At 35.7% G+C, this 25,086-nt stretch overlaps 2 protein-coding genes across 4 annotated transcripts in view; one reads left to right on the top strand and one right to left on the bottom strand.

The window, feature by feature from the left end:
* The first annotated feature begins 1,610 nt into the window (after positions 1-1,610).
* her3 (hairy-related 3) lies at positions 1,611-3,044 on the top strand. The gene is made up of 4 exons (XM_019094836.2): positions 1,611-1,735; positions 1,846-1,941; positions 2,227-2,308; positions 2,416-3,044. The coding sequence occupies exons 1-4, from the start codon at positions 1,682-1,684 to the stop codon at positions 2,880-2,882; spliced, it is 699 nt and encodes a 232-aa protein (XP_018950381.2). The 5' UTR covers positions 1,611-1,681; the 3' UTR covers positions 2,883-3,044.
* Positions 3,045-8,660: 5,616 nt separating this feature from the next.
* Positions 8,661-25,086, bottom strand: part of LOC109079710 (probable G-protein coupled receptor 153) — a 40,730-nt gene continuing 24,304 nt past the window's right edge. For 2 of the 3 annotated variants that reach the window (XM_042762916.1, XM_042762915.1), the window contains exons 3-6: positions 22,629-23,061; positions 15,892-16,081; positions 14,301-14,473; positions 8,661-10,596 (exon numbers count right to left, since the gene is read on the bottom strand). In XM_042762916.1, the coding sequence (XP_042618850.1) occupies positions 9,805-10,596; positions 14,301-14,473; positions 15,892-16,081; positions 22,629-23,061 (1,588 nt within the window). In that variant the 3' untranslated portion in view covers positions 8,661-9,804. Of the gene's footprint in view, positions 10,597-10,847; positions 10,868-14,300; positions 14,474-15,001; positions 15,032-15,891; positions 16,082-22,628; positions 23,062-25,086 lie in introns of all 3 variants that reach the window. The other variant, XM_042762917.1, reaches the window with a different exon arrangement.

Genomic DNA, 25,086 nt, shown 5'->3' with positions numbered 1-25,086 from the left:
CTTTGTACAGTTTGGTGCAATATTATTGTGTCGTTAAAAGGAACGGTTTCCTTCAAAGATAACTTATTTTAAAAGACATACAATAGACTTAAAAGATCAATCGCTTCGCTATACACATATAAACTACAGTGTTTTTCATTGCCTTCTAAAGGCTCTTGACCGGAGCTGCTGAAATGGTAATGTGAGTCCATCCCGGTGTCACGGCATTTGTTCCCTCTGTATAAATAAATCTATTGTATAGTGAGGCCTCAAGCCAGAAAATGAAAAAAAAAAAAAGTTTAAAGCTATCAATGGACATTCATTCATCCTGTCGCGTGTCACGCCTTTGAAGTCATTCCCCTCTCAAATAAAAATGTCATTGCTCCAGCAATGTCTATAGAAGTTGATGAACAAAATAAAGTTAGCCGGAATCCTATCCTGAAATGAACACCATGCTGTGGCATGAAATTGCCACGAGAATGTTGAAAACCATTTTTATGTGAAACTAGTTTTTCCTCAGTGGAAACTACAGGGGTGCGTTTCCCAAAAGCAACTATGGTCGCAAGTTCCGTCGATAGATTTCAATGAATCTTGCACCATAGTTATCTAACGATGTTTTTGGGAAACGCACCCCAGGGTCTTTACTCAAAGTCAAAACTTTTTTTTTTTTCTCTGAAAAACACTGTATGACATTCCCAAGGACAGACTCTATTGATGGGGAAGTGTGGAAAATCAGGCGGATAGGGCCCTTGGACAGGAGGCGTTCCTCTGATTCTCCTCGCTTTGCTCTTTGAAGGAAACATCTGTGAGAAAACATATATGTTATCAAGCTTAAAACTTAGAGCTCTACTTGTAGCATGACCGTCTGTACAGACAAACATAGAATCCTAGAGCGTTTTGGCAGTGTTAGAAAATGTATAGCTTTGGTCTGCAGAATCTTGACGTTTTAATTGAGTAAAGATGACTCCCATTCCTTACTGGCAGAAAATTGCCACGCTGTGAAGACACGGAAAAGATTTCCACGGTGCTGCCTGTCTCAACATGGCGTGAAACTTGAAGAGAAAGGAATGAATAGTCAGAGCTAATTTCTCTACATCTCGACTGGTTATTTGAAACATTTTCCTTTTTACGGTTTTTCCATGGAACTCTCTATACACTTTCACCCCACACGACGAGCTTGTTTGTTAATTTCTATCTAAACTAATGCAAATAAAATATAAGATAATATGTAAGCTAAAATATAAGATAATATAATTATAAGGGTTAGCCAATTTTTTGAAAAGCCCCAGTTTGCAATTTCAAATAAAATAAATTAGACATGCAAATAATGTGGGGAAAAGACAATTGCGTATTACGCCAATATACGGCCAATTTATAATTAATTTCATTATTATTTTATTGTGTATTTTCCTTCTGATTCTATAAATTAGAAGTCTCGTGGTTTATAAAAGAGAGTAGCAACAAAGTCAATCTAAAGCTCCTTTTTGAGAACAAAAGCACAGCCAGGAAAGCAACTTCATGCTGATTGGATGTCCAGCAGAAACTAAATGGATGCTCTTTTTGCGCACCAATGATGTGAGCAGTGCATTGATATGTTTAGTGAGTCTCTCTTTATAAAGCAGGATACTAGGGAGAATTCCTTCACTCTAACACAAGGAAGTTGGATAACTGGGTATCTAAGTGCATCGAGCATTTGAGGACAATGGCTGCAGCATCAGACATTGTGGTAGCGGCGAAAACTCAGAGCGTTAAAAAGGTGATTAGAGTTGTGAGTTAACATAATTTTTCTAAACAAAAAAATCCAGAACTTCTTTATCAGCATGTTTATATTGTATTTTAAATAAAAGAAACGAGTTTGTCTTTCAGGTGTCCAAACCACTGATGGAGAAGAAAAGAAGGGCACGTATCAATAAATGTTTGAATCAACTGAAAAGTCTTCTGGAGAGTGTCTGTTCGAATAATGTAAGAAATTTAAATTGACTTAATCTTCTATAATGGTTTACATTTATTCAAAGCCTAACATCAGATATCTGTCTCAAAAACTACACTGATTTTTTTTTTTTTTTTTTTTTTTTTTTTCAAAAAATTGGGTAATGATTCACAAGTTAAAAATATAGATGTGAACAATTTCCCTATTTTTTTTTTTTTAACTGGAGGAATGTTTTTTTTTTTTTTTTCAGTGTAGCTGATCTGTTATATATTTATTTATTTATATATTTATTTATTTGCGATTATTGCATTATTCAGATCCGCAAGCGAAAATTGGAAAAGGCTGACATTTTGGAGCTGACAGTTAAACATCTGATGCAGCTGCAAAACACAAAAAGAGGTTTGCGTGCTATTCTCTTGAAACGACTTATTATCCGTTACATTTCCATCGTTATATATAAGCATTTATGTAAAACAGTAACTAAATGTTGATTTCTCTCAATGCAGGAATTCCCACAGTTTGTGACTCTGCTGAATATCACGCAGGCTACAGAAGTTGTATGGCCACTGTCAGTCATTATCTTCTCGCATCGGACGCAGACAGAGATTCCCGCTCCATCATGCTGACAAATCTTACTAGCGCTCCTAACCGCGCCAGAGTTCCTGATTTCAGTACCGCGGAGAGCGACCCTGCACGGATCCCTGCACCAACAAGCACACTTCGTCGACCACACAAAGTTCCGCTAAAGACAGACGCTCCTTATCTAAACTTGCAGCAAACGTCAGACAGATATTATTGCTCTACGCCGAAGAGGATTGAGATTTGTGATATGGACAAAATATCATTTAACGCACAGGCTGGGGCCCGTGGATCCGAGAAGCTCAAAACCACACACTTCAGTTTGAAAAATTCAGAGGTTGATGAGTGCTGCAATTTTTCTGAAGCACTGAAGAATTATTGGCGGCCTTGGTAAATCTGAAGAATTTCACTGTTTTAACACTTAGATTATAAAGTAGCTCTAATTTTGCTTCTCATGCACTGTATATGTAGATCCTATTTTTTCATACATGATGACAAATGTTTATTTTAATAATAAAAGACTACAAAATTGGATTGAATTTGCTTATTTATATAAACGGACATAAATTGTGACTAGATGTAGACGTCGACTGCTGCAGAGACCGAAACAATGTCTTTAACTTTGTAATGCAATGAAATATTCAGAATGCGCATGCAATGTTATATGATCCTTCTTTATGAAAAGTAATCTCTGTTTGAGACAGGCCTACCTCAAATTTATGCTGCTTATTCACCGAGCATATATTCACAGGGCATATTTAATAGTGCTCAGTCAGTCAAATCGAAGTGAAAAATCAGTGTTGCCTGAAGAAGTCCTACAGCCAAATAACTTTATACGCATGTGCAACATGAGTCTGAGAAAACCAGTTGGTATGGTGAATTCAAATAGTCACAGGTATGCACGGGAAAGCGAGCGGAGGTGAATCAGCAGACGCCGAAAAACAAAACAAAAAAAAAATAAAAAAAAATAAAAAATAACCGCCCCCCCCCCCCCCAAAAAAAAAACAAACAAACAAAAAAACAAACAAACAAAAAAACTTAAATCTAAAAAGAAGACAGATATTCATCGAGCTAAACAAAGTGAATGGTGGGAGGCTGATTCTGGCGAACGTGTCTGTTATTATTGAATTAAATTAAATTAAATTGCTCATTTGATGACCAAAATATCTAGCCATTAATGTGTCATCTGGGGATTTTCATTGACATTGTGGCAAATGAACTGGAAGCACACAAGACAAATCAATTTCACCCATAACAACTTTACAACTATACAGCATCCAGGCACCATTGCTGTTGAGAGATGACAGTGAGAATAAAGTAATGAAAACAAGGAACATGCTTTTTTTTTTCTTTTTTTTTTTTTTTTTTGTAACATACAGAAAACATGTTTTTTGAAGTCAACAGTCTAAGGACACCACATTCTCATGACTTTTCGTAAGTATTTTATGATTTGGTAAATTGGAGCACGTGGCACCCTGAGGGTTAGGTTTGGGGTGCATCTTAATTACCTACAAATTTTAAATTTTTGTCATATTGTACTAATTCTTATGAAAATGCAAACCTCTACACTCTTAGAAAAAAAGGTTCTTCGGGGTTCTTTATAGAACCCTAGTGTTCTTTACTCAACTCCAAAGAACCCTTTATGCCAAAAAGGTTCTATATAAGGAGAAAGAACCCTTTTTGGCACCAAAGGGTTATTTGGGCTAAACCATGCTTTATGTATTTTTGACTATATTAAAAATATTATAATACATTATATTTGTGCTTTTATTTCAATTTTACTTTGACACACCTTTATTCCGAAGAAAATAAACTTAAAATTTACCTCTGCACTGTCAAGTTTAATAGAAAATAAATGCCACATGATCCTGTACACTGAAAAAAGGCCTAACATCTAAATTAACTGGATTACTTAAGTCTACCATCACTGAATCAACCTATTAATTTATACCAACAAACTGATCAGGTAGAAATGCATGTGTACTAGCACTATAGCAATCTGGACAGTTTTATCTATTTAATAATAGGCAGGCCTACACACAATACACATATAGGAAAAGATGAAACAAAGTTTAGGTCAAATCACCGTCAGACAGCCGTTATAAACACGGATTCAAACCAAGAAGAACAATGAGAGAAGCTGATGGAGATGTTTCCATTTTTTTTCTGTGGATAACTCCTGAGTATTTGGTGTTTGCAGTTATTGTATAGTAAATTATTCGCTTTGCTTAAGTATTATGTGTATTATTCTAAACACAGAGTATTTGGTTGTTGTAGATGTCCCTCTATCAGAGAGCACTTTTAAAGTTTTACCACCACCTTATCAGCTGCTGAACAGTGGAAGTCAGAGAAAACATGACCATCTTGCTACAACATAACACAAAAGGTACATTATTTCTTTTTCCTCACAGTACCAACTTTGGGAAACTTGTCAATCAGCTAATCTGAAGTTACTGATATCTTTTTTTCTTCTACTTTCCACATTTTATCATGCAGGTTCTTATGACTGACTGATGAATAAATAAATAAATATTTTGCACTGTCACTGCAGGTCTGGACTGTGGAGTGCAGCATTAGTTGTTTGGTCATCTATATTCAGAAGAAAACACCACACTCCTCCCTAAATCAAGTAAGTTTTAAGATTTGATATAATTGTGAGAGATTCCTTTTTTTTCTTGTTGTACTGTACTCTCCATATAGGTCTAATAATGTTTCTCTGACTTGTATGCCCATCTTAGGATGTCACAGGGAGAGTTAGCATCAAAATGGATGTGTCACTGACCAATAACACAGAGATGCCAGAAGTATAGTTTGCTGTCTACTTTTTATTTAGTACTATGGAGCATCCAAAAGCTATCACTCAGTTAATTTCAATCAGCACTATTTAGCCCTTCCCAGTGCTGAAATTGTCATGGACCCTTTGTTTTTATTGTTTAAATGTTTGTAATGTAAAATTAACATTTAATGCTTATACATTTAAAAACAATAATAGCTAGTCTTTTAGCTCCCTTTTCAGAAACATGTGGTTGTTTTTATTTTATGGGTTACAGAATTGGCAAAAGTTGCAGTATACAAAAAAGTTAGACTACTTGGTTTATAGGAGAATGTGAAGTAAATACTTGACATTTATTTAAGGTAAAGGGTAATGACCTGGTGGTGAGATGAAAAATAAAACTGTCATTAATATACTTTATGACAAACTTTTCACATTATGTATTTATTAAATTATTTTTAATTATTTTTGCAAGTTAACTTTCAATTTATTTATTTGTGCAAGTTAACAGTATTTTTTTTTTTTTTTTGGATTCTAGCAATCAACATATTTGTGACTGACATGTTGGATGGGTGATAAGTTGAAGGGGGTTGAAAAACAATACTTCTAAAATGGAGAGTGCTATTCTAGAGATGTAAAACTATTAAAAAGTATGAATAGATAAAGAAAAATGTATTTATGTTAATCCCTGTAACTGTTGCACTGTGAATTGCTGTGTTATATATTGCTTGTCATTGTAAGTGCTAATAAAAGTGTCTTAAATGATCACACAACGCCTTATTGTTATTTCAGTTTTTAGTGATAAAATAGCTACATGAACTGTTTTAAAATTTAATTAAAATAAAACCTTTTAAGGTTCTATATAGAACCTTTTTTTCTAAGAGTGTACTATAGTTACACATACTCAACTTTTCTGTTATCTGGCCAGCAAAAAAAAAAAAAAAAAAAAAAGCATAGGCCTGAACTCCACTGACCACTTTCAGGATTAATTGGAACAACAACTACGGGCCGTTTTTCTTAATGTTGGTGCCTCGCTGTTGTGCTTGTCTTTTTGAACATTTAATTTTAAAAATTTGAAAGGCCAGTCAGTAAACCATTGCTTGATAGGAACTGCTGTGCACACACAGAAAAGGATCCTCTGCAAACTGGTGCAACAAAACTGCATAGGCACCATTCTCTAGAACATGGATGGTCAACTTTGGTCCTGGAGGGCCACTGTCCAGCAGAGTTTAGCTCCAACCCTAATCAAACACACCTGAACCAGCTAATCAAGGTCTTCAAGATCACTAGAAAGCTACAGGCAGGTGAGTTTGATTAGGGTGGGAGCTAACCTCTGCAGGACAGTGGCCCTCCAGGACTGAAGTTGGCCATCCCTGTTCTAGAATGTCATTATGATTAGTTTCATTAATGTAATGGAATAGTCAAGCCTATGTAGGTTAGGTAATCATTATTTGTGGTGGGGTTAAACAATTGTTTCCAACAGAATGTTCAAGAGAGACAGAGTTTTTGGGGACATAAAAAAGGTGAAAGAGGTTTAGGATAAAAAGTTTTAGGATACGATATGATTCGAGTTGATAAATATTAAATTGAATAATATTTAATTAATTTAATTTTGTTAGTTTTTTTAATGTTGGTTTATTGCATTCCAGCCTCAGCAAGGACATTTCGGAGGATGAAACTGTTTTAATCATTGATTAGTTCACAGTATAATATATATTGTAATTGAATTTAAAATACAAACCTACCATAAAAAAATATTATTCACTGGTGTAAAAAATCTGAAATATAGCCATGATTATATATATAAGATAACATCTACATCGTACTTGAAAGTGAACTATGTTTTGAAAAAAAAAAGTTTTTACACTTGGGGATAAAATTCTTAATCATGTCATCTGTATTTGGGTCTAATGATTTCAGGAGACAATTTGATTCAGCATTACAAGATCAGACTGACAAGGCATGTAGGTCTTATTATAGCATAGTAAAATCATTGTTAATCATAAATTGGCACCTAATCAAATTCAAATATGATCAAATAATACATTAAAAAAAGCTGCTGATGAATAATTGTTTCAATGAGAATAGTCTGTCTGTAGAATTTGGTGGACACAAGAGCTGGAGACCCAGAGAGCATGGAGTCATGGAGGACAAGTTGCATTTCTTCACAGAGAGCAGAGACAATTAATTTTTATGTCAATATGTCAATTTTTCTTTGATATAGATATGGATGGGTTTATTATTCCATTAGTGTTTATGTGTGTGTGTGTGTGTAATATGTTTGGCAAAATTGTGCTACTCTACATATTCATACCATTAATCACAGTCATGCTCATTCGAACTGAACTGAATTGAATTGAGTTAAAAGAGAGCGAGAGATTATCTGAACATCTGTTCAATGAAAAGATTTGAACACACTCAGTGCATTTTCATGAGTGCATCGACACAACACAATCTTGTAACCTCAGAAGTCATTTTAAAGCTTCATTAAATTACATTTTAACATAATATAAGATTTTTTTGAAACTGAACAGGTCTGGTTGAATTCATAATTAAATGATTCACCATACCCACTGTGCTACTGCAATAGTGATCATTCTCACCATCAATGTAGGCTCAAATTTGTGTATCAAAGTGGCAGCGATGTTTCAGTGCTCCTTATCATTCTAGATAAATGTGAAATATGTCATACATAAGTGGTTATATAAAACAAGGTTTAGGTCATTTCAAATTGATCTTAGTTAATATATATTCTGTCTGGTACCAATTCTTTTTTCACATTAATTTTTAAGCCTTCTCAACTACGATGTAAAACATGACTGTCTTCAGAAGCCAATGACAAACAACTTAAGGAAAAAAAACAAAACAAACAAAACAAAAACAACAACAACAACAACAACAAAACTTGTACAACCATCCAGAGTATAGGAAGGAGGAAGACTCTTATTGATGCCCTTAATGTATGTATGTATATATATGTGTGTGTGTGTGTGTGTGTGTGTGTGTGTGTCTGAAGCTGCCTAGGTATCAAGCACCATTCGATATTTCAACACCAATATCTAGCTGTATGAAATGTACAAACGTGCATGCTGGCAGAAGGCATGGATTATATTTCCAAAACCTCTAAGTCCATCTGAGATATTTGTGAGATTTTATTATTATTATTATTATTATTTTAAATGAGCATTTTTATCAGGCTCCTATGTTCAGTAATTTCACTTTAATGGCAAAGTAAGGGTTATTAGTCAGTTATTGAATGCCTTATTCTCAAAAATGTCCGATGCTATTTTCATAGGAGCCTGATAAAAAAAAGGTAATTTAAAAAGAAAAATCTCAGATGGTCTTTGTGTGTGTGTGTGTGTGTGTGTTTGTTAAATGAACAAAATGAACAAGAACAAATCTTTTAAAAAGCTGATGTCTTGGGATATGTGTAGAAAATCTGGTCATAAACAACATAAACTAATACAGCAAATATCCAATTTCAGTTCAGTGGTTATGTCAACTTTAACAAATCAAATTGCACCAGCTTTCAAAATGTCCTATTCTCCACATGACAAAAGATTATGTCACTTATATTGTAAAAAGTGCATGTCGACTTCAGGCTATGAGTGTTTTCAAATTGTGTCACTTTTCATTTCATACTTTGTTATGGACTACCAGACAAATAAGACTGTAATCATGAGAATAACAATGCATCAGATACATTTTCAATCATCACAAAGCACTTAACACAAACTCATTTAAAACATATCTGTAAAAAAAGAAACATTTTAGCATATTGGCAAACATTTCTGGATCAAAGAACCTTGTGCTTCAAAAATATGAATTCAAATGATATAACAAAATATCTTTTTGGTTTAACATGCCACACCACCAGAAACAACAAAAACACATGTAAAGAGTTAAAAGAATTTTAAAGAAACACTATATAACTAACTTAAAAGTTACAACTAACCTTTCCCCCACCAAGTTTCCTTTTTTTTTTTTTTTTTTTTTTTTTTTTTTTTAATGAAGGGAGAAAAATACATGAGAAATCTGCAAAAGAGGCTGTTTTGTCAAGTTTCAATCCCCCCATCCACCTATATTGCTACCTCTTCCCCTATGCTAGAAGGGCAATTTGGCCAAAAAATAAGGAAACATATAATTTGTTTGGCTAATATTAGACTTTTTAAGCATCAAAGACATATTTTTAAAAGTGTTGAACGCCCAGCCATATTTCAGGGGATATATATAAGTTGACGTGTATGAGCAGAAGGCCTAGTGTTCATTTCCAACTGTAAGTGCTGAGCTTAGGACACTTATCTGCTGCTCAGCTTTCCTCACCTTGAAGGCCCACTGACCCTATAATCCAGTTCTGTATCAGCAACACATAAAAAACAAAATAAAAAAAAACAAAAAACACTGATTATGTCCTTATACCATTTCAAATCCATCACATCTCATAAATCCCAGTTCCTAATTAAAAGAAACATTCCACTTAGTCAAAACTTTAGTAATAACAAGCATATCAGGACCTAGTTTAAAACACTCATAAAACTGTTGCTTAGTTTGTGGATCCTATGGATGTCATATAGACTGACGATGCAGATTGTGAGCTTATAAAGTTATTTGTGCTTCCTTTGCTTTCCCCTTTAGGCAAGTGCTTCTGGTCCACCCAAGCAGATGCATCTACCTGTCCTGTCCTAATACTTGAACTAGACGGATCCCCTGTCCGTGCACCCTGTCCCAACGGAACAAGCTCTGATGCACGCTTGGCATCATGCCTGTGTTCAGGGCATCCCTTGATGCCTGAGCATTCGCCACCGCCGCTCCTGTAGTCATTACTGTCCTTTGCCTTTCTCTGCAGATCCTGAGGAGACTTGCCTAGCGTGGCTCCTTTGCTATGCTCAGAGCAGCGTCTCAGTGCTTGAGGCTCATGCTCAAAGTGTGTGAGTGGGAAATGCGGCAATAAGACAACGTGCTGCTTAAAGGTCTCTGGAACCAGAGAGATTGCAGAGGCTCGCCGCGGGCTCCTCAATGGACTAGCCAATGGCGTCTCGTCAATGAAGGTAATCACTTCGTCGCGGCTAAAGCACTTGAAATCATCCTCATGACGCTCGACTCGTGGAATCTGCTTGAGTGAATGCATGTCCTCAGATCGTCTCCTTTTGCGGTGTAGGTGGCTCTCCTCGTGGTAGGGTGCCGGGCTGCTCCGACGTCTCTCGTGGCGTGGTGAGCTGTATTGCGGGATGCCAATGATGTCCTCTGTGGAGCCCCAGCGATGCAGGTAAGACGGGATCTGACCGGTGGTCCACATGTCGGTTTCGTCGTGGGAGTATCTTCTTGTAGGGGGCACCTGGAGTAACACACAAACGAATGAACCAGGACATTTCTAAAAGCAAAGAATTTTGGCTCAAACTCTAAGGACCTAAAACACGTTCTCAAAGCTTCAATGGAATTCTGTGATCTATCATGGCAACACAGGCCTGTTTTCACTTTACAGTACTAAATATTCATAGATCTACCTTTTAATAGGGATAAAACTGTGGACAATGTAATATTATTTTGCTTAGTTTATAATCACTCATTCTACAACCAGATACTCACATTCCACATTGTTCTGAGAACTACACAGGAAAGACATAAAATGAGTTTTTAGTATTTAAAAGAACTTTAAGTGCACTATCCAAAGCAAACAGCACAAGCCTAGCATGAAAGCAACTGTACTGGTTAATGCAGGAATGAGACAGCAGTTTACAAAAAAGCCCTATACAGGTCCTTCTCAAAAAATTAGCATATTGTGATAAAAGTTCATTATTTTCCATAATGTAATGATAAAATTAAACTTTCATATATTTTAGATTCATTGCACACCAACTGAAATATTTCAGTTATATATTGTTTTAATACTGATGATTTTGGCATACAGCTCATGAAAACCCAAAATTCCTATCTCAAAAAATTAGCATATCATGAAAAGTTTCTCTAAACGAGCTATTAACCTAATCATCTGAATCAACTAATTAACTCTAAACACCTGCAAAAGATTCCTGAGGCTTTTTTAAAAACTCCCAGCCTGGTTCATTACTCAAAACCGCAATCATGGGTAAGACTGCCGACCTGACTGCTGTCCAGAAGGCCATCATTGACACCCTCAAGCGAGAGGGTAAGACACAGAAAGAAATTTCTGAACGAATAGGCTGTTCCCAGAGTGCTGTATCAAGGCACCTCAGTGGGAAGTCTGTGGGAAGGAAAAAAAGTGGCAAAAAACTCTGCACAACGAGAATAGGTGACCGTACCCTGAGGAAGATTGTGGAGAAGGACCGATTCCAGACCTTGGGGGGACCTGTGGAACCAGTGGACTGAGTCTGGAGTAGAAACATCCAGAGCCACCGTGCACAGGCGTGTGCTTTTGAACCAGAAACAGCGGCAGAAGCGCCTGACCTGGGCTACAGAGAAGCAACACTGGACTGTTGCTCAGTGGACCAAAGTACTTTTTTTTTCGGATAAAAAGCAAATTTTGCATGTCATTTCGGAAATCAAGGTGCCAGAGTCTGGAGGAAGACTGGGGAGAAGGAAATGCCAAAATGCCTGAAGTCCAGTGTCAAGTACCCACAGTCAGTGATGGTCTGGGGTGCCATGTCAGCTGCTGGTGTTGGTCCACTGTGTTTTATCAAGGGCAGGGTCAATGCAGCTAGCTATCAGGAGATTTTGGAGCACTTCATGCTTCCATCTGCTGAAAAGCTTTATGGAGATGAAGATTTCGTTTTTCAGCACGACCTGGCACCTGCTCACCAGTGCCAAAACCACTGGTAAATGGTTTACTGACCATGGTATTACTGTGCTCAATTGGCCTGCCAACTCTCCTGACCTGAACCCCCATAGAGAATCTGTGGGATATTGTGAGAGAAAGTTAAGAGACGCAAGACCCAACACTCTGGATGAGCTTAAGGCCGCTATCGAAGCATCCTGGGCCTCCATAACACCTCAGCAGTGCCACAGGCTGATTGCCTCCATGCCACACCGCATTGAAGCAGTCATTTCTGCAAAAGGATTCCCGACCAAGTATTGAGTGCATAACTGAACATAATTATTTGAAGGTTGACTTTTTTTTGTATTAAAAAACACTTTTCTTTTATTGGTCGGATGAAATATGATAATTTTTTTATATAGAAATTTTGGGTTTTCATGAGCTGTATGCCAAAATCATCAGTATTAAAACAATAAAAGACCTGAAAATATTTCAGTTGGTGTGCAATGAATCTAAAATTTATGAAAGTTTAATTTTATCATTACATTATGGAAAATAATGAACTTTTATCACAATATGCTAATTTTTTGAGAAGGACCTGTATATGCATTATGAGGACTGATTGATAGGTGTACTATACTCTGGCCAGTAGAGGGAAGCAAAGCATCATTAAAGCAATGGCATTCAGTTTTTCCTTTCATAGGCTTTTATAATGGTTGGGTAGTAAAATTTATTTAAAAACCAATACTGAAGATCTTATCTATTTAAACAGATCTTATACACAAGCTTAAATAGATATTATATTATGCTACAGGACTAGCAAAAGTGAATACTTCATCTTTTTTTAATGTTTTGGCATTTTTAAACATTGTTACTCTGCTGACTTAAATTATATGTCTATTTTATAAAAGCTTGTTATTTTGCTTTAAATATACTGCCCCTTGATAAAACATAATTTTCTCTCATAAAATTTGTCTTAAATATTATTGTTTGGCAGCATTTAATGTTTTATAAGCCTGAATGGCTTGACAGCAAAAACAGTAGCAGCTTGTACTTCCCAATTATTATGGCATTCCAATATTTTACATAGCGATGATGATGCAAAACACTGGTGAAATTGAAAAAGAACATTGTTTCTACTGAAATAGTACTCTAAAAGTACCAAAAAGTGAATGTTCGAATGCAGGCACATCAGCTTTCAGTTCTTTATCAATACGCATCAGTGTTTTTTTGCCGAACATCACTGGAACAATTCTAACACACAGTGTTGATGGTAGTTTTATAAACTTTGAAGAGAACTTCAAAAGTAGTGTCGTGCAAAGTATATAGCAATAAAATCAGCAATGGGTAGCAGTCAAGCACTGCAGATTGCCTAACAGAGCTTTGGGAAGTGTTCAGCATACACATTTATGGTATATTCTCCACATTTAACCTCCAAATCCAAATTTTTATTCCAGACAGGCATAAATTTGATATCTGGTTAATTTTTTTACACACAGAGAAAAATGTATGATATGTAAAAGGTCAATGAAAGTTACATGTGGAGGTTGCAAATGAGCGCTTACGGCAATATGTGAAGTAATCATTTGAATGTAAAAAGTTTAAAAGTTTGAAGTGAAGCATTACACAGCTCTAAAACCTACTGGCAGCCTGTTATACGAATTCTCAATTACATTGTAAGCCTTTATAGTATTATTTCTTTGTGGAAGTGGTTCAAATAATTGAAATTATTTTTTATTTTCTTTATTCTTTTTATCTAAATTTGGATTGCTATGAAAGTATAAACTCCTACACAGATCACACATCAGCTGTGCCTCTAAAACTACACATTTACAACTAATAAAATTAATTTCAAAGTCATAGTATCAGTTTCAAGGGATTTTTACATCATACTGAGCATGTTTTTAATCCAGACTTGTATTTTTAACTGATTTAAATTTGCAATGACTTCAAGCTTTTAACTTTAAAAGATAAACTGAAAGGCATCAGTGGCACTTGCCCTGCAACGGTAGAAAAAACTACATAAAAATACCAAGATGTCACTGGGGTGAAGAAACAAAAGGGTTTGTTAGATCATATTTTCCAAAAAAAAATTCACACAAAACAAAAGTCTCCAATTACACATTTTTGATGTTTAAAATATCTAACAGGTCACAAAACAGGAATTTTAAAAAGTTGCCAATAATATAGTGAGTGACTATAAGGTTTTTTTTTTTTGCAAATACTGAGGTGGAGGGCCATTACAGCATGCACATTTTAGTTCAAAATAAAGAAAAGATCAATTTGAAACAAAATCATTGGAAATATACCTGCAAATAGTGCATTTTATCTTCCTGAAGCTCCCTCAATGGATAACACCTTTCTAAGGTTGAGAATTCGTACTTGGCAATATGGTCTACCGTCATGATATCACCAGCAGAGCTATAGTCAAACGGTCTGTCAAAAATTAAGTCCGGATGAATGCCTCCATCCTGGCTGTTTTCTGCAAATGCAGAAAGCATATATATGTATCAGGATTAAAAATCAGTGCGCTCAAAATACACAGACAGACAGACAGACAGACAGACAGACGAATAGGTAAAAAAATAGGTAAAAAAAAAAAAAAAAGAAGAAAACCAATTCCATTTTACAGATTTTCGGTGTCTGCATTAGAATTTGAGGTTATAAAAAATTGCTTCATGTGAAATCATTAGGATCCACTGAAGTGTCTTGTACTGAACATTACGACTGACTGACTCACTGTTTACTAATTAATAAGTGCTATAGATTGCAGTTAGAGCAAACGGTCGTTTAAACATATTCCCTAAAATATGTTTTGGGGTAAAAGATAGTTTGAGAGGTACAAACATTTTTTTTTTACTTTAAAAACAGCTGTAGGGCAATGTGAAATGCTGATTTAAGCCAAAATGGGGGCACAGAGCGGGATGACAGATGAGATTAGCTATAAGCACAGGCAGCTTAGCATGCATTTGAGTGAGACACAAGTACAAGAAGCAACCCTTATACATACAACTGAGTTGTGATACACAAGGCAAACCGTCTGGAAAGAAGCAGAGCACTGGTAAAATTAAGATCAAAGAATCCATTTCTTGCACATATTCCTTATGATTGCAAACTTAGAAATGGGAAAGTGCCAAATAGCAGGAAGGGCAATGAAATACAACTAACAGCAAAGTCACACACTTAACACTTACATTCATCAATATATACTAACAGCCTCAGTTCACTAATAGTTTTTGATGAAGCATATTAATCATATAACTATCATGTGACCTCTAGTTATTTTTATCCAGATAACTCCTTGTTTTTTTATTTTTACATTTGTTTTTACGTTTTAACATTACCCATAAAAATTACAATGTAACTATATATTGCAACCAAAATACCATTGTTTCTGCCAAAGTGCTGTTGTTATTGCTGTAAAATCACAGTAATTTAATATGAAATCTCCTTGAAAGGGTGTAAGAAGCTTTTTCTGTATTTTTAATTAATCATTTTATTTTTTTGATGACAGTGGTGGCTAATACTGAGTTTTATTAGTTAAATGCCTGTAGTAACTATGGTATTTTGGCCAGTGGCCCTGCAAATCTATAGGGGCCCTCTGGTCCTTGTCAAAGGAGTAGTGACATCATGCAACTCTGTGACACTTTACTAGAGAAGCAACTTTGCAGCACAACTTCTACAGTGGAGCTCACTCCAAAAGCATCCTAGCAGGTATTTCAGTTATATATTTCTTGAGTGTATGTCAACATATATTAATGAGACACTTTTTATGAAAATAATATCTATCCATCTCAAAATGTAGGTCACATGATAAATCCAATGACTGTAGTCATCACTGGTTGAACACAGCTTTGCGTTCTCCTTGGAACAAGCTAGAGGAAGTTCAGCGGTCCTTGCCTTCATCCACTTCATCATTGGACATGATGGCCACACATTTCTCCCAGACCATCTTGACGTCTGCTCTGTAGCGGTCGCAAGCCCACAGGAACATGGGGAGCAGGATTGATTGTGCTATGGAGCACCAGAGGACACACAGGACCATCCAGCTGTAGGAGCGGTCAAATTTCAGGCTGGCAAAGCTCACCACCTACAATGAAGCACTGCAATTATTTACATGTTAAAAAGCAAATTCAAATAGTAACAGTTCAAATGATAACTATAAATATATAACTATAATTAAGGGTTGCAATTATTTTGATGTTTATAAGTATATTAATATAGTTATAGTTATAATGATTTTTTATCCACCTACATACAATACATAATTAGGCTTATCACTAGTGGAAAAAAAATCTGGCATATTTTAATTACCGCTCTGTTGATACAATACATAATTAGGCTTATCACTGTAATTACTTATTATAAACCTGAACAAAATCTTACAGATTACATACCTTTCAAACATTACAGATTTCCTGTCACCGCATAATGTATTATTAACTCCAACTTGCAATTACTATAAAAATATCCAGCTTTATCTGCATACATGTACACTGACATAAAGTGATATGGTAAGACAGGGTAAGATTCTGCCTGATTATTACAAACGTGTAATTACGCATACACAAAGGACTAATTATACTTGTTTGATACCATTTATTATACATTTTAATTAAATATATATATTATATATATATATTCCGTCCGCCCTGAAAATATATATATATATTTATATATATATATTACATACAATACAATACAATACATACAATGCAGTTGTCATGAATCCTGTCCATGGACTTTGTCTGCTTGTAACTAGTGGTGTCCACGGCCTTCCGTCCGATTGACTTTAGAGGTAGTTTTGAATTTTATTGTGTTTTACATTTCACAGATTGTTGATTGTGTTGATTGCACACAGCTGTAACCAATCACACACACTATATTACACCCACTCAGATTTTTCTCAAACTGCCGAGCATTGTTTGCGCATATCGCTAGTCTTTGATAGCAACATTACGGGGCCATCCCAAGTTTGCCTAGTTTCTAGTCTTGGTCTGTTTAGCCTGTTTAGTCTAGTTGTAGTTTTGGATATCTTGCCTGTCTTTGGATTGCCCTTCTCATCTCGCCCTGTTTGGATACTGTTTACCCCTCACCCGGACCATTGCTTGTGTTTGGATTAACCCTTTGGATTACCTTGTTTGGACATTGTTCGCCGGAGATCGTCCACGCCTATTCACTGGACTACTCAATATACCTCAATATACCTGTTTGCCATTGTTTGACCCATGCCTGTTATGAACACGTCTCTTAATAAAAGCATGCATATGGATCTGCTCGCTTCACGTCTCTGTAACCCTGTAACAGCAGTTAAGTTTGCATACTTAGAACTTAGTATATTCTTTTAAAGTGTACTGTATTTTTCCACTGTAAGTAATCTGCAGGCATATACTAAAGTGTACTTTTTCACAAGGGTATCCTATCGTCTTGATTAACATGCTGCATAAAGTCTTGAATAGAAGGTTGAACATAAACATTGTATAATAAAAATAATAATAATAACTGAAAAAATACAATGCAATAAAGTGCACAATTCAAAATACAGGTAAAACTCCTGTAAAATATAAATACTGAAAAATCCTTCATATTTATACAGTAGATCGTACCCCCATGTTTACAGATTTTTTTTTTCAGTGTGTAGATAGATGAATCTCATAAATAGATTTCCAGTCCACATTTCACTGCAAGATAATAAAATATTTTTAAGAATTATTATTATTATTATTATTATTCATTAAAATGCTAAATTTGTTAGGCTATTACATCAGGATTTAATAGGCTTTGATGTTGGCATCAGTGCACAAGGCAACCATCATAAATCAACCTCTTAATTTTAATAGATATGAAGGATGCACATCTGATGCATCTAAAAAAAAAAAAAAAAAAAAAAATACAAATATGCAATATGGTGATTTAATTGTTGTTTGTGCTTTCACTACTTTGTCAGATTGAAGGAATGGCACTCCAGCACATATGTGGTTCTGAAGATCAGTTTTGATCAATCATGGTTTTGAACATAAACTATAATCTCAATATATGATTCAAAAATAGTTGGTATAATGTAGTTTTTGTTAATTTTTATGTTGTTCAGTTGTGTTGTAGTTTATTATTTCAATATTTTATTCAGAATACAACATAGATGACATATCAAATGTTTAAACTGAGAAAATGTATCATTTTAAGGGAAAAATAAGTTAATTTTAAATTTAATGGCATCAACACATCTCAAAAATGTTGGGACAAGGCCATGTTTACCACTGTGTGGCATCCCCTCTTCTTTTTATAACAGTCTGCAAACGTCTGGGGACTGAGGAGACAAGTTGCTCAAGTTTAGGAATAGGAATGTTGTCCCATTCTTTTCTAATACATAGCTTCTAGTGCTCAACTGTCTTAGGTCTTCTTTGTTGCATCTTCCTCTTTATGATGCGCCAAATATTTTCTATGGGTGAAAGATCTGGACTGCAGGCTGGCCATTTCAGTACCCGGATCCTTCTTCTAAGCAGCCATGATGTTTTAATTGATGTGGTCTGGCATTGTCATGTTGGAAAATGCAAGGTCTTCCCTGAAAGAGACGACGTCTGGTTGGGAGCATATGTTGTTCTAGAACTTGGATATACCTTTCAGCATTGATGGTGCCTTTCCTGCCCATCCCTCACACACTTATGCAACCCCATACCATCAGAGATGCAGGCTTCTGAACTGAGCGCTGATAACAACTTGGGTTGTCCTTGTCCTCTTTAGTCCGGATGACATGGCGTCCCAGTTTTCCAAAAAGAACTTCAAATTTTGATTTGTCTGACAACAGAACAGTTTTCCACTTTGCCACAGTCCATTTTAAATGAGCCTTGCCCCAGAGAAAACACCTGCACTTCTGGATCATGTTTAGATATGGCTTCTTTTTTGACCTATAGAATTTTAGCCGGCAACGGCGAATGGCACGGTGGATTGTGTTCACCGACAATGTTTTCTGGAAGTATTCCTGAGCCCATGTTGTGATTTCCATTATAGTAGCATTCCTGTATGTGATGCAGTGCCGTCTAAGGGCCCGAAGATCACGGGCATCCAGTTTAGTTTTCCGGCCTTGACCCTTACGCACAGAGATTGTTCCAGATTCTCTGAATCTTTGGATGATATTATGCACTGTAGATGATGATAACTTCAAACTCTTTGCAATTTTTCTCTAAAAAACCCTTTCTGATAATGCTCCACTATTTTTCGCCGCAGCACTGGGAGAATTGGTGATCCTCTGCCCATCTTGACTTCTGAGAGACACTGCCACTCTGAGAGGCTCTTTTTGTACCCAATCATGTTGCCTATTGACCTAATAAGTTGCAAATTGGTCCTCCAGCTGTTCCTTATATGTACATTTAACTTTTCCGGCCTCTTATTGCTACCTGTCCCAACTTTTTTGGAATGTGTAGCTCTCATGAAATCCAAAATGAGCCAATATTTGTCATGGCATTTCAAAATGTATCACTTTCAACATATGATATTTTATCTATATTCTATTGTGAATAAAATATAAGTTTATGAGATTTGTAAACTATTCCATTCCTTTTTTACTCACAATTTGTACAGTGTCCCAACTTTTTTGGAATCGGGTTTGTATTCCTAGACATTAACTATAAATACAGTAAGCTGAGTCATGGATAAAACTTGGATAAAACTACATCATGATTAAATATATATCACAAATTTTTCACATGCATAATGCATAGCGTCACAATTTTGTGCAAAGCATGATATATCATTACACCCCTATACTAATTAATTCAATAACCAAGATACTGTAGGGCACAGTTTAGTGACATCTCCACAGGGCTTCTCCTACTTTGAATGGCTAACTACATATATTCTTCCACCATTAGTTTGCGAATGGCTTTTCTGCCAATATCAACTGTGCAGAAGGACATATTTAACTTTCCCCACTGCACTTTGAAACAGACTAAAATTTCTTCTTAGCAAACAGAACAGTGGTAAACAGTGGTCAACAGTGGTAAAGCTTTTTGTAAGATGTATCTTGTCACCAGTTATTGTCTAGCAGCAAGGTGTAAAGTAGCAAACTAGCAAATCTACACATGCACCATACATGCTTATATTCAGAGATTCTATATTTAATGGCTTTAGTGTAGGAAGATGGGTAAGAATTTTAATTCTCATAGAGTTTAAGAGCAGCACCTGAATTATTGTTGCTTGGTAGGGTTTGGTTTCAAAAGGCCTATGAGGAGAACAGCAACAGGGTTTTTGATGAACTGGCAGTTAAAGTAACGTTACATGTGGCCAAATATGGTGTCCCATACTCAGAATTTGTGCTCTGCATTTATCCCATCCAAGTGTACACACACACCAGTGAGTAGTGAACACACACATCAGGAATGCACACCCTGAGCAGTGGGAAACCATTTGCTGCGGCACCCAGGGAGGAATTTGAGGTTCGGTGTCTTGCTCAAGGGCATCTCAGTCATGAGTACTGAAAGGGGAAGAAAGCCCTGTTCATTCAATCCCCCCAACTACAATTACTGTTGGTACTGAGACTCAAACCCGCGACCTTCGGGTTACAAGTCAGACTCTCTAACCATTAGGCCCTGACTACCATAAATTGTCGATAAGTGTTTGGGAAATCTAGATTTCCTTCCCAGACAACACTGATCTTGAATGACTAGGCTATAAATACCAATGTTGGTGGGGGGAAATTAATATGTGAAAACAATGTTTTTTATTATAATGCGGGTGAGGGTGACACCTGCTGGTGAAATGGCTGGATTGCATGCATGAAAATTACTACAGAACAGTACAATTAAAAAACTAGATGGAGGAAAAAGCATAGCAAACCCACTCTAAGATAAGAAAAACAAACTCCACACATAAAGGCTTAAGCTGTATGATTGCTGCTGAACATGCACAAGGTGGTGGTGTTTCTTTGGGGAGGCATTCACTTGTTTCTTGTTTCATGTGTGGGATGAGATGCCTGAGAAATTTCCGACCTGCTTGTGTTCTGTCTTGTGACTTATCTGTAGTGCTAGAAGGTTTACCAAGCCTCCTTTTGAACCACTCGAGTCAGCTTCAGATACAATACTTTTTGGCATTTACATCCCTTAAGAGGATGATTTACAGGCTATATCAGTGACCTCAGTCTATATGGATTTTGTTTCCTGTCTGGTGAAAGTTTTTGTTTACCTAAGGTTGCATCTTTGGAGGACATTTGTGTGGTGGCAGGCTGTTCCTTTCCAACACTTTTATCAGATTTTATAATCTGGACATTGATTTGAGCTATGAATTGCAACATTCATTATAATGTAATATGTAACATCAGTTATGTATGTAACCCTGGGTCCCTGAGAAGGCTTTAGACAATTGTCACTAGTATTGTCAAAAGTACTGATATACTTCGGTACCAAGTCAATACTTACATTTTTAAAGCGTAATGATACCAGCCTTTCCACAGTACTGGAAGTACTGAGTATCGACCCGCTGACAGGCCACTGCTCCTGTATTTGTGTGAGTGTCTGTGAAAAGCGTCTAAGGTTTAAATTTTCAACGTGTTTTTGAAGCACTGAGCACTGTAGCCAATAACAGATATGTTTGTGCATGTGAATGCAGTGGCCAATCAGAGGCGTGTAAGTCAGAATCGCTAGAGTTCGTTCAGCTTGAGTTCTGCACTCTCGCGAACAGTTTCGCTTTAACCAGTAAAGTATAAACAAGATGTAGGCTAAATAAGAGATTCATTGTGCAGTAAAGACTGATTTTTTGATTATAGCAGGAGATTTCACTCAGTCAGTGAGCTTGCGCTGCAGATGAACTGCACTGAGCGCCTTTGCTCACTTTCTGTGTATAACCCATTCATAATTTAAATAAAGGTTTTATTTTTCATGCTAAGTACACACAGCAGGAGTGACGACTGTTTTGAAATGCCGGACTGAATCTTAAATTGTTATGTTTGACATTATGATGATGCCATAGAAATGGACAGGACAAAATCAATTTGATGTGTCAGAATAGATACATAATTGAACAAAATTTGAAGGCTACATGCTAATATTTTTAATGCATTACCTTATATTAATTATTAATAGCATTACAATATTTTTGCTATGGTACCAAAAATAGTACAGAGAAGAGAACCATGTTGGGAACACATTCCAGCAAACCATCAAAAAGTAAACCACACTTCTATGTTCTGTGTTAATTTTATGACTGAGTTTGCAACATTTACAGTAAAAAAAAAAAAAAAAAAAAAAAAGATTACTCTGATTAATTATCAACTTAAAATTAAACATTAGAATAAGTAATAATTTATTGTTTCAACTTAAAAAGTAAGTGTTCATGCTTGACTTAAATTGATAAGTTTAGTTAACTTTAGTTTACATAAGTTGGATATTTAAATTATCTCAACAAATTTGTTATAACTAGCATTTTTCACAGTATTGCAGGGAGTTTTCTAACAGACACATTTGATGTTGGATCATCATAAGCACTCTCTTCAGCGATAGTACTCAAAAAGTTAATATCATTCATAGGTCAATCAAGGAAACTCCCAACTCATATTCCTATGCAAAGATAAACACCACTGATACTCCACTGAAGACTGCAGCCCTTTTTGTAAAATCATGTTATTTTAAATGAAATCAAACACTCACCAATATGGGGAATCCAGTTAGAAAGTTGTATATGAAGACTATTCCACTGATCAGATAGGTGATCTGCAGCGACGTCTTAATGGGCTCTGAGCCGTCGATGGATGAACGCCTCTTGCCCTGGGCATCCTCCACTACAATGGTGGGCACGTTAAATTTGTTCTTGTCCACATTTTGACCCATCTGGATGGAAAAGGTCTGGAAGAGGGCAATTCCAATACAGATGACGCCCATCACGACACTCCCACTGATCAGCAGCAGGAAGCAGACACCAAAGCCCAAGCCAATCTCGGTCACAATGAAGCGACAGTTGTCGTGGGTGTAAAAGCGTTCTGTGGTATCATGCCAGCCCACAGCGGGCAAGGTGGACAGAATGAATGACACCATCCAGATGCCCATGACCGTATGGACAGCCTGCTTTTTGGTGTTACTCAACCTGTTAGAAGATAAAAGAGATTAAAGATTATGATGTTAATAATGCTAGAATGAACATACTGGTTGAATCAGAGATTAATAAAACTAGATTACAACATTGAGTTAAAAAAACAATTTCCTAACTGTGTTCTTGCCACATTGGTACTTCAGTTAATTTTACTGAGGATGGATGTAACAACAGGGTGAATTGTATCATTGTCAGTTGGAAACCATTTACAGGGATGAAATAACCATCAAATCATGTCCACCACTGTGCCACACTTTTCTAATAGTTTAACTTCACCCCACCCACTGTTACAACTCATGTAACAACAGCACCTTTTGCACTTGCCATTAATTTACAAAGTGGGAAAATTATATCAATGTTTGAGATAAATATTGCAAAAACAAAACAGACAAAATCAGACTACAGAGTTACAGGTGGTAAAACAAAAACTTGAAAATGTCACATTACAAAAGTAAAATAGGTTGCCAACAGTGTTTTACGTTGACTAAGCTAACTTTCCTCTTTAGAGCACACCACTGATTAGAAATTCCTTGACTGAATTACTTAAGAGTAAAATATTTACTAAAAAAATAAAATATTTATTTAAATATGATTTATGGTGCTATCTATAGTGCTATGCTATGTATAGTGCTATTTTAGTGCTAAGGTGGAGTGCTATCTGGAGGACTGCTCTGTCAGCAAAGAGGAACAATGATTTTAGCTCTTAGGACACAGAAGTTCCAGTTATGTTTAACAACTTCTTTTTTTCTTTCTTTTTTTCCCTCAACATTTTTTTTTTTCCTTTTTAGAATCAGAATTCTCACAATTCCTTTCTTTGAAGATGTGCTTTTTAGTGCACAAAATGTTATAAACTTTAATTTTTGTAGTTTCATTGAATCATTTTTCTTGGTTTAAACCAGGGGTCCAAGGTTTTATCATGTTGGTCACTGTAAATGTCGTACTGCACCAATACTCATGAAAAATAATTTAAGAGTGTGATTAAGAGTATGTCACATTAGTGTTAATTTTGTTAGCTATTTTAAATTTTAGTCTTAGTCTTAGTCCCATGTTAAATGTCCTTCTTAGTTTTTTTCACATTTAGTCAACCTTATCCTATTTAGTTTTAGTCATCATTTTAGTCTAGTTTTAGTCAAAGAAAATCTAAAGTATTTTAGTCTAGTTTTAGTCAAATAAAACCTGAAGTATTTTAGTCTAGTTTTAGTCAATGAAAACTGGACATTTTAGCAATAAGACTATTATTAATTAATCGCACAGCAGTATTAATTTTGGCAGCCATTTTTAATTTAGTCTAAGTCTTACTCAAAAGTACATTTTTTTTATTTAGTTTTGTTAATGTTGTATTGATTTTTTTTAGTCAAGTTTAAGTCAATGAAATTTATGAGCATTTTAGTATGGTTTTATTCTAATTTTCGTCATGCTGTATAATGGTTAAACTGATCGAAATCATTTTTGCTCAAAATTATAATTGTAATGATTGTTGTTATTTGAAAAATTTACTTTTGCATTTCAGGTACTGCACTTTCATCAGTAAGCACAAATCAATATAATGAAGACTTATACATGGTGTATTTTACAATATCTAGTGTACTGATTTATCATAGGCTTTGTATTATATAAATTAATACTTATGCATCTCTCTGACTACATTATGAAAACTGCATAAACAAACAAAAAATATAATAACCGTGGAATTCCAAGTAATTCCACTAATTCCAAATGGCAATAGTAATAGTCAATTTCTCTATTAAAACAACAGCAGTTGAGTAAGTGCATTTATTCAGCAACCACAACTGCAAACAATACAGTCAAGATCTCATAACAGAATGCTTTCATTTAGATCGCTAAACTCCAGATTGTTCGACGGTGTTTTCAGATCATCTGCGCTTCCGCAATGAGGAGTGAGCACATGGTTGCCAGATTGCTTAAAATAAGCAAAACACTGGGCAAAAATTTATCCTTTAACAGCGAAGCTCTGATTCGGGGATTTTAAATTTTGTTATTGGGCAACTGCACTCATTA

The sequence above is a fragment of the Cyprinus carpio genome, chromosome A8 (assembly GCF_018340385.1).
Source record: "Cyprinus carpio isolate SPL01 chromosome A8, ASM1834038v1, whole genome shotgun sequence".
Lineage (NCBI taxonomy): Eukaryota > Metazoa > Chordata > Actinopteri > Cypriniformes > Cyprinidae > Cyprinus > Cyprinus carpio.
The sequence above is the reverse complement of the archived record's forward strand: the minus strand, read 5'-3'. Positions and strand labels throughout refer to the sequence as shown.